The sequence below is a fragment of the Mastomys coucha genome, unplaced genomic scaffold (assembly GCF_008632895.1).
Source record: "Mastomys coucha isolate ucsf_1 unplaced genomic scaffold, UCSF_Mcou_1 pScaffold22, whole genome shotgun sequence".
Lineage (NCBI taxonomy): Eukaryota > Metazoa > Chordata > Mammalia > Rodentia > Muridae > Mastomys > Mastomys coucha.
The window spans coordinates 255,390,141-255,400,838 of NW_022196905.1; the positions used below are offsets into that span (position 1 = coordinate 255,390,141).

At 48.3% G+C, this 10,698-nt stretch overlaps 1 protein-coding gene across 1 annotated transcript in view; it reads right to left on the minus strand.

The window, feature by feature from the left end:
- Pkd1l2 (polycystin 1 like 2) overlaps positions 1 to 10,698 on the minus strand; it is a 91,801-nt gene that overhangs the window by 50,023 nt on the left and 31,080 nt on the right. Inside the window, exons 15-21 of the mRNA XM_031336888.1 lie at positions 9,776 to 9,921; positions 9,162 to 9,353; positions 7,785 to 7,916; positions 5,793 to 5,975; positions 3,500 to 3,624; positions 1,929 to 2,055; positions 635 to 822 (exon numbers count right to left, since the gene is read on the minus strand). Of these exons, the coding sequence (XP_031192748.1) occupies positions 635 to 822; positions 1,929 to 2,055; positions 3,500 to 3,624; positions 5,793 to 5,975; positions 7,785 to 7,916; positions 9,162 to 9,353; positions 9,776 to 9,921 (1,093 nt within the window). The remainder of the gene's footprint in view (positions 1 to 634; positions 823 to 1,928; positions 2,056 to 3,499; positions 3,625 to 5,792; positions 5,976 to 7,784; positions 7,917 to 9,161; positions 9,354 to 9,775; positions 9,922 to 10,698) is intronic.

Consider the following 10,698-nt stretch of genomic DNA (forward strand, 5'->3'; position numbering starts at 1 on the left):
TACCCCCACCCCCTACCCCCACCCCATTTTACAGGCCATCTGTGGTCCTAGGTTTCTGGTCCATTCCTCCCCTCACCCCAACCTCTCACTGTGCCATCAACAGCAGTCAATTTCTCCCCTCAACTCTTCACTCCACTTTCTGAGCTTCCCTCTTCTGAGCCCCTGTGACTCCACTGGGCCCCTGGATAATCTAGACTCAACAGCCATTCTTCAGGTCCCTGGTGGCACATTCACAAGTGCCGTGGGTGACAGTGGAGACATCCCTGCAAACTGTTAATCAGTCATTGAAGGGAAACGGCAGACGACTAGGAAAAAAAGCCAGTAAGCTCTTAAAAGAATCTAAGCGCCCACTGCACCGTGGAACGTAAGCATTCTTGCTTGACTTTAAGGAAAATCTAACGGCATTTGGAGGCTTCACCATGAGCCTTTGAAGTGAACATTTGGTTTGTGTGATGATTAGAATTCTATCCAACAGTTATATCCTCAGGACAACTTGCCACATACCAAAGATATGTAAATGGCCACATATGCATGGTTCTACATTGAATACAATGTTTTATAGTGTAAGGGGCACACTGAGCAGGTTCTCTCTCTTTAACCATTGTTCTTACCATTGGCCCATTTGACCCCAAACCAAGCTGAAGAGAAGGCCAAGTGCCACCAAGGGCGGCTAAACAGCTCAGTGCCTACCTCGATGTTCTGTGACAGGTTCTTCACTGGGATGGGATGGCCAATGGAGCTGGTCAGACGAAGTCCACCAACAGTTCCACTGACATCAAATTGGCTTTGGGAAGGGAAGGGGTTCTGTGAGAAACTCATCATCTGAAAGCCAAGAGCAAGAAGCACTGATGAGGGTCGGGGGGAACAGGCCCCTGTGTGAACAGTGAGATCCTGAGGCTGGTGACCGGCCCTTGCTCTGTGGGGTGGGTGCAGGGCCCTGCCTTTAACTGATGGTGCTTTCCAGAGATGAGGCTGGCTTCAGGAATCAGCAAGTCTTTCTTCCCCAGAGTTGATATAATGAGATCTCCACATCCTCAGTTCTATGTCTGTGGACTCAACTAAATAAGGACTGAAAATATTGGGGAAAAAAAAATGCATCTATACTAATGGGTACTGATTTTTTTCCTTGCCATTCTCCTAAAAATAACACATTATCATGAACTACTTACCTAGCATTTATATTGTATCAAAACTGTTACAAGCAACCCAGTCTTGATTTAAAGTCTATGCAGAGGCTGAGCATGGTGGCAGTGCCTTTAAGCCCTGCCCTCAGAAGGCAGAAGTAGGCAGATCTCTGTGAGTTCAAGACCACTTTGGTTTACACAGTGAATTCTGGGCCAGCCACGACTACAAGGAGTCCTTCCCTCCTTCCCCATCCCCTCTCTGCATATATATGTTTGTGTGTGCATATGTATATGTGTTTGTATATGTATGTGTATATATGTATATGTGAAGTTGTGCACAGGTTTTGATTCTATAAAGGACTGAGCAGCCACAGTTTGAAACTCATGTTTACAGGCATCTCAAAACCAATTCCATGGGTATCAGGAGTAGCAAGAAGTGTATTTAAAAAAAAAAAAAAAGGTGTTGGTCTATTTTCACTAGCATTCAGTGGAATCAGATGTACCTTAATCTGGGGTGGAAGGAGCCCTGGTCTTTCTATGTCTTAGTTATGGACAAAGACCTGGAAAGCTTCACTATCGACTCATGAAGCTGGGTGGACACTTGCAACCTGCTGGAAATAGAAGAGACTTGGGTGTCCAGAGCCTTGGGGCCTGAGTCCCCTGTGCTCCTGGCTGTGGCTCTGGTGAGATACTGAACCTCGGCTGTAATGGATGGGGCAACGGTAGCATCATCAGCGAGCAAATACAAGGGCCAGCTCTTTGCACACGAGAAAAACTGTCTCCATGGATGCATTGCTGGGTTACCCTTATGTCCACAGGCTCCTGGCTGTCCTCCATAGGGCAGAGGAAGGTGGCGGCAGGCAGGGTGAAGGTCACAGAGTCAGCGGCAGCAGTATGCAGCGAAGAGCCTTGCCAACTCTGTGGCTGTATTCTGACCACAGGGTGAGAGAATAGGAAGAAATGAAGTTGGTATTTGAGGAAGAACCCCCATTGTGCACTTGGGGGGGAGGGGTCCCACTTTATTGTCAGAGATGGCTGTATTTGTGTTTAGCAGCTTCTGTGTTTCAAACAGAAGCAGCATCAGAAGCTGCTGGTGCCCCCCCCCCCCCCGTGTGGATCGGAGGTCCAAGAACAAGCTTGTATCAGAGGTGATGCTTAGAACTGACTGTCAATCCCTGGTCTACTGTCAGTACTTAACAGGTGCTTGGCAAATCACTTCTCCAAGTTTCTCTCCCCTACCTGCCTTGACCTTTGATACCATGGGCTGCCAGCCTCATACTTTCTGTCCTTTGTCCTTGTCCCATCTGATGAGACCGGGGACCTGTTTCCAGAGCTGGATACTGCTTATGGAATCTGCTACTGGGACCCAAGAGAGCCACCGTGGTCTGAAGAGTCAAGGACCACAGCTTAGTGAGGGAACCTCCATTCTGTCTACAGGGCAGGGAGTGATATTGAGATGTGTGTGTGTTCCTCTGGGCTGGATATAATCTTCACCACCTCATATTAGAGTAGCAGTGATCAGTTAACACCCCTAAGAGTGAGCCCATTAACATTCCACTCTGGAAGGACAAGAAAGCTCCCAAGGTTTGTGGGCCCAGGGAACACAGGCTCCTTCCACCCACAAGGATATATAAGCAAGTAATAATTGTTGACAAGTGGGGCTCTTTTCTTCAGTCGTGTACCCACCCACCCAGTTGCCCATATGCCTGTAACTAACGTCAATAAGTACCATGTTAGATAGACTTGGGTGAAACTATTTCTATGTTCTGTTGTTTTTCTCTCTATATAGGTGAGTTAAAATAGCCACCAAGCTACCCATGGTGGCTCATGTACCTATAAAACCCAGCACCGAGGCAGGGGAAGAGTGATTACTGTAATTCTGAGATCAGCCGGGGTCTCCATAAATAATCCCAGGTCAGCCAAGGCTCTGCAGCAAGATCTGCTGTCAACAAGTAAATACATAACTGCACTAGAGTAACTTCCCTGGAAAACACACACAACAGAAAGTATCTTGAAGCTGACACAAACCTTCCAAGGAAAGTTCAGGCAAGTATGTCTGGGATTGCCACAGGTTCTCTATAGTAGTGGGATAGCCAGGGCTGCCCATGATCATATGTGTGAGGAGGTGGTCCCCCTCATTAGCCCCCTTGCCTGAAAAGCTCAGGTGATTCTAACACAGCCCTTATCCCTCCACAGCTCCATTTCTGTCCCATACAAACACCTACCATGATGGAAAGACTCCATTACACCCACGCACCAAGCTCAGATCCCAGAACTTCTCTGTCCCTGACACTGGCCTCTGGGCATGCCTTGAGTAGCTTGGGATGTGGGTTAGGGCATCAACTTTCTTGGGCATGCATAGTAGAGCTCAGTACCTGTCTGTGTACACAGAGATGGAGGGGGTGACCAGGATGGCTGGAAGGTCTCCTGGCAACGTTCCCAGCAGGAGGGCGCTCTGCAAATGGTCTACAACCCGAAGCAGCTGGGCCACAGTGTGAGCCTGGAAAGGAAGCAGGACACGACTGTGGACTGTCATCATAGTCCCCTTGGCTGCTGTCCCCAGGTTAGTGTGGGGCCCTTAGCAGGGACTGGGAGGTGATAGACAAAGACAGCCCTGCAGGCCATAGGCAAAGCAGGCATCTACAAGAAGTCCAGAACATCTGCTGACTCCCGCAGGCTCTTCCACCCACACAGCAGCTCCATGAAGTGAGCCCTTTCCCTGCCCTTGGTGGAAGAGGAGAGGGGAGGACACAGAAAGGAGGTGACTTAGGAAAGTCACAGATTGGTGAGATGAACCAGGGCTCTCAGAGAACCTGGCTTAGGATTCATATGAAGTGCCACGGTGCTGTGTGAGCCTTTGCTGTGTGACTGTGCTGTGGGTTCATACGTATGGCCTAGGTCTGGTTTCAGCAGAGGTAAGAGCCATAGACAAGGCTCAGCTCCCTGCCTCATCCAAACCCCTAAATCAGACACATTTTGTGCTAGTTAGTTGGTTCACTGGGTAAGATGCTTACAACTAAACCTGACAGGCCACGTTCCATCCCAGGGACTCATGTACACACATGGAATTGTGGACATTCCATCCCACATGGTGGAAGGAGAAAATCAATTCCCATGGCTTGACCTCTGACCTCCACATGCATGCTGTGGCATGTGTGGTCCACAAATAGATAAATGTTTAGAATGTTTTGACACATGCTCATGATGACAAACAAGGCTAGGGTAAGGACCTGTTACATCCCCTCTTCACTTAAGTCATCCATTGGACTCCTGACAGCATCTGTTTGAGGGCTAACACCTGAGAGCTAAGACAGATGCTCTCTGTTGACTGTCTTTGGAGAAGCCTCCAGACCATGCCTACCACCTGAATATACCCATCGCCTGAGCATGCCCACTGCTTGAGTATGCCAGCCCCCTGAAGATCTTCTAAACCTGGAAGACTTTGGCACCTGAACTTTCTTTATAGTTAATCCAGAGACTTGTTTTCAGTTTCCCCTGTGATTATAAAAACCTTTGTTTGTTCTCAGTAAAGTGGACCCTTGATTGGGACGCAACTTGGCTTCGAGTTTTCTCTTGCATTTCAAACCCTCTCTTTCAGGTCCTTTATTTCCTCCTAACTGAGGAGAACCCCGTTCATGAAACTGCGGGCAGTTTCAAGGACCTAGTAGAATATGTGTGTGTGTGTGTGTGTGTGTCTATGTGTATATCTGTCTGTGTGTATGTGCATGTCTGTCTTTATGTATATATCTATCTGTCTGTATATTTGTGTTTCTGTGTATCCATGACCATATGCAAGATATCATTGCCTGTATGTATGTGTCTGAGTATGTATATGCAAGTTAGTGTGAGCACCAGCGTGAAAATGTGAGTGTGTTGTTCTGAGGGCATGTGTTTAAGTATGTATGAGTACATGTCTGTGTGTATGTGCTTGAAGGTATGAAGTATATGTATTTGATGGCTTCCAGGGTTTGTGGCCATGTGCCTGTGCGGCTGTACATATGCAGTTGTGATGCATGTGTATGATGCGTGTGCAAGGATGAACATGGGAATCTGTTTAGTATCTGAATGTGTGGACACATGTAAGACACCTTTGCAAGTGTCTGTCCTTCAGGTTGTTGTCGGTGCTGTGGTTTTGGGTTGGAAAAGTAGCCCATTAGATAGAAGACCAGCTACCATTTGGCTTTATGGCTCTTCCATGATGCTATCCCGACAGGCAGTACTTTCAAGGCCCTGCGGTGACTCTTGGGGTCACACCTGTACCTCATTTCCTGCTCTGGGTGGCTGATTCCTAAAGACATTCTATGTTTTGGTTACAGGAACCAGTACATGGCCCAAACTTGCCAAGTGGTTCATATAACCTGTCCAGTGGACAGCTGATGGGGTGAGGCAGAATGCCTTCAGGTACAGGTGAGCAAAGGGGACTTAGGGATGTTGGGTGGCTTGGCTTCCAAGAGACAGGTGGGATTCACTAAGTGCAGGACCCCTGTTCTATGTGCTGTGTGCTATCCACCCTTGCTTTCTAGAGCCTTTCCTCCAAGCCTCCTAGAAGCTGCAACCTCTGTGACTATTCCCTCATCTGTAGGTTGGCAGGAACGAACTACCTAGCAATATTAGGATGAACTGGGTGTGCAGCATGCACAAGGCCTGCATCTGGTCCAGGGCACCCACCTGGCTGCTGTTGGCCTCGATGGGGTCTTCTGATCCATGGCTGAGAGAAGCTTCCAGAACACTCCCCACAGCCTCAAATATGGCCCTGGTGGTTTCCTGGCGTCTCTGATCCTCAGGACGAACCTTGGTACTGACTGCCAACAGGGCTTCAGTGGCACGCTGCAGAGCTTGGCTGGCCTCCCACTGTGATTACCCAAAGAAGGAAAACCAAGGTGAGCCCCTGCCAGGGATGGGTCATTCAGAGGGTAAGGTGTATAGTGGAGGGGTGCATGGGAGGGCCAGGGAAGAGCTAGACCAAAGCCTGACACAAGCAGCCTGACTTAAACCTGGCTCCTTTCTCCCTGACCGCATTGAAGTTCTTTTGGGAGAGTAGCCTGGTCTGCCTCTGAATCTTTCCCATAGTACTTTGTACAATGTCCTACACACAACAGACATTTGGTAATATTTACTGACTAGGGGGATGCGGTATGAATACAAGGAGAATGGACGGAGGCTGGCTGGATAGAGGCCAGATGGAGGATAGATAGATATAGGCACATCAGGTGGACAACAGATGGACTGAGGACCCATGCAAATGGGTGGAGGACAAAAGGAGAATGGGTGGGGGATTTATAGAGAAAGGAAGGATGGATGAAGAAAGGATGTATAGGCAGATGGATGGATGATGGATGAATGGGTAGTTAGATGGATGATGGATGGATGATGGATGGATGCTGATGGATGAATGGATGATGGATGGATGGATGATGGATAGATGATAAATAGATGATGGATGGATGGATGAATGGATGGGTGGGTGGATGATGGATAGGTGGATGGATAGATGATGGATGGATAGTAGATGGATGATAGATGAATGATGGATGGATAGATGGATGGATGGTAGATAGTTGGGCATAACACTCACCCCAATTTTGTAATTTATGTGGTTGTGAAATTATTTGTTTAATGTCTAATAGCCTTGAAGTATCATTAGGGCAGGCCCATGTGTGAAGGAATTTGATACCTGTGCATAGATTCCAGAAGCATTTGTAGAACAAGTAAACTAGTGTAATGCACAGAAGAGGGAATGGGAGATGTATAGAGGGGTGTATGTGCATAAAACAGACAGAGGTGCAGATGGAACAGATGTGCAGACAGGGCGAGAACAGGAAGTGTCGCATCAACACCACAGGGTGCTGAAATAGTTCCAGCCTTTCTGGCTTCATGCTGGGAGGTCTGTGATGGCAGCCCCCTGGCAAAGCAGCTGGGCAGGATCAGGGTGCCCCCCTCCCCTGCCAACTCTGGCTTTATGGCTTCATTTTTGACTCTGGACTGGTCCTTGGCTATGATTCTTCAGGAGGATGATCCTGAAGCACATTTGCATGTAAGCCATTGATTTGAAGGTGACCCCAGGGAACATGTTAGAGGAGTGAGGAAGTGAGGATGATGGGAAGGGCCAGAGGTCAATACAGAAGGTGCTATCAGCCTGTTGAGATTTAATCTGGGACTCAGTCCCACTCAGGACTTACCCACCAAGAGTATCTAGGAGCTGAGGTACTTGTGTCCCACCCTCACCAGTCGCTGAGCACTGTGTGAATCCCCTGCCATGTGATCAGGTAGGGGAGCTCTGAGGGCCATGGAGACCCCAGGCTAGAAAGGCAGGAGTCTGCAGCTGCATGTTAAGTTGACACACAGTGGGTTTGCAGCAATATCTGGACACACACTTGGGACCCAAGTTGAACAGGATCCAGGTACTCCTGTTGGTGCCTACTAGCGGGCAGTAAACATACAAGACCATAAACCCAAAGCGAGGCACCTGGGCCTGCCATGAGCCATCTTCCCTTGAACCACCCATGAAGTATTCTTAGGAAGAAGATGGCAATATGTCTTGTAGCCCCAGGACAGCACCATAACTGAGGGACTTCTTTGATCTATCCTCTAATGAGTTGCCATGCTGACACCATGGAAGGATGTATGCCGTAGCCTGGCTCAGCCACTGGAAATTCTTACCTGGGCCACAGGTGTGAGCTCCTCAGTGCAGTGAGTCACTTCTCTCAGCACCTCAGCCAAAGCCTGGACCCTCGGCATGTTCTCCAGGCCTGTGGTGACCGTGGACAGGGATCTCAACACAAGCTCTCTGACCTTGGACAGAGGGAGAAAGACCAGGAGATGAGATGTGCCTCAAAGGCACTGTGAATGCATTTCAAGAGAATTGGGGGTCCCAGGAATGACACAACTCATCCGACTCTGTAGACCTGCATGTACAGCAGAGGGAACAACAGCCAAAAGAAACCCATATCTGGACCTTTGAAACCAGCGACTGTGTTGTCCCAAAGGAAAAAAAGAAGAAAACAGCCGGGCGGTGGTGGCACATGCCTTTGATCCTAGCACTTGGGAGGCAGAGGCAGGTGGATTTCTGAGTTCGAGGCCAGCCTGGTCTACAGAGTGAGTTCCAGGACAGCCAGGGCTACACAGAGAAACCCTGTCTCAACAAAACAAAACAAAACAAAACAAGACAAAACAGAAGAAGAAGAAGAAGAAGAAGAAGAAGAAGAAGAAGAAGAAGAAGAAGAAGAAGAAGAAGAAGAAGAAGAAGAAGAAGAAGAAGAAGAAGAAGAAGAAGAAAACATGCATTGGCAAAAGCATTCTGAAGATATAGTTCAGTTTAACACCTTCAAATGGGGTTATAGGTGGGATCGGTGTAATCACGAGGGTCTCTAGAAGAGAGACAGGGACTTTGGGGAAGGAGATGAGTTATGTATGCAGAGGTGGAAAAAGGAGAGGGTTCAAAAATGTGGTAGGGGAGTGATAGCTCAATTAGTAAAAGTACTTGATATGGAAGAATGAAGACCTATGTTTGATCCTTAGAGCCTAAATAAACACACACACAGAAACTCACATATATGCGCACATACACATGCACACATACACAGATACAAACACACGTACACGCATACATGTAGACACACATGCACACACAGAGACAGGCACACGTGCATACATGCACATACGTGTGCACACATGTGCACATGCACACACACACACAGAATGGGGAAAAGGCGATTAGGATCCCAGGACTGGTGATGACCTCCAGAAGCTAGAAAAAGTAAGGAGTAGATTCTTCCCCACAGTCTCCAGAAGGTTCTCAGCCAGATGAGGCTCTCCACCTCCCTTAGGATTCCAGAAGACTGTGACTCTATGGAGCTGGGCGGAGAAAGTGGGTTACCAATAAAGAAGACAGTCCCTTCACTTTATGTCACTTGGTGGAAGAACAAAAGCAGGAAGTGATCATGACCACTGTGGGGCACTCAAGGCTTCTCTGATTCACGAGCCCCACCTCCTCCCCAAGAAGCCACATGCAGACCTTAAAGGACCCATTTCATGCACCTTCCGCTTGATGTCCATTCTAAGTTGCCCAGAGCCTGGGCTCTGGTCCTCCTCGTTGAGTTCAGAGGACACAGCCTTGGCAAGCAGGAGAAGCTGTTCATGACCATGCTCACGGTGCAGAGCTGTGGCAATTCTCTCTGACACAGTTTCCTGGAATGTCACATCTTCAACACCCATGTAGCTGTGTCCCACCTGACAGGGGAACCAGAAACAGGATCAGTGGTCTTCTTGTTCAAGAAGCTGGCCCCTAAAGCCATGGGTCTGGGAGCAGAGCAGGCCTAGTAGAGGTGTGCTCGCACTTCCTGAGGCTGGAGGGCACTTGGATGCATTTGTATCAGGCAAGTGATGGCTTCACCAGCACATTTTGGGCAAGCTCACACTCCACCTCTAGCTGCTTTCTTCATTCCATCCACCCCCCAACCCACACCTGCTTCTGAGCCTCTGAGTCATGAACTCCTTTTGAGATCTCTCCAGGCTCTGCCCAGAGTTCTGCTGACTGATCATGGCTGCTCACCCATGCCCTCAGCTGCTTCCACATGCCCTGTAGTTGCCATAGTTCAGCCTGGTGGAGACATTTCCTAGTAAAGAAGCAAGAGCCATCAACCACCACCCACCTTAACTGCCACTTGGGTCTGCTCTCTGTCCCCTGCCTGGTTAGTGACAGATACGACCACTGTCAGGACAAAGCCATTCTTTTCCTCTCCAAGTGGCAGGTACACAGCGGGGAGGGTTGGTTCGGGGCCACAGTGGAGGCAAGAACCTGGCAAAATGGAAACGGAGCAATTAGGAGGGCAGAGCCAACCCCCTGGCTGGCTACAGGGACAGAGAAGTCCCAACTATTGAAGGTGTGACAGGCGCTCTGGAAATCCACAGGGTTGGGAAGGCCACCACAGAGGTTGCCACACCTTTAGAACCATTTCCCTAAAGTGTATGAAAAGTTGAGGGACCTCTTCCCCATTTATAAGTGGGTTTCCGATTTTGGGGTTTTTGTTTAGTGTTGATTTTTGTTGGCTTGGTTTAGTTTTTCAATTTAAAAAAAATTAGATTTATTTTTATTTATGTGTATAGGTGTTTTGCCCACGTGTATATCTGTGCACCACGTGCATGCCTAGTGCCTAAGGAGCCAAAAGATGATGTTGGATCCCCTAGAACAGGAGCTACAGACATTGTGAACCACCATGTAGGTGCTGGGAATGGAACCTGGATCCTCTGGAAGAGCAACAAGTGCTCTTAACTGCTGAGCCATCTCTCCAGCCCAGGGGCAGTCTGTTTTGGCATTTATTTATTTATTTATTTAGTTAGTTAGTTAGTTAGTTTTTATTATTTTAATGTGGTAACAAAAACAAGTTAGGGAGTGGAGGGAGAGAAAGGAATAGCAAGAGGAAGAGAATCAGCCTCCACTCAGACCAGATCCACACCTCTCCAGGAACCAGCAATGGGAGCTAGGTGGGTTTGTTTTGTTGTCTTTAAATTTCTCTCTGTCTCTCTCTTTCTCTGTCTTTATCTCTCTCTCTCTCTCTCTCTCTCTCTCTCTCTC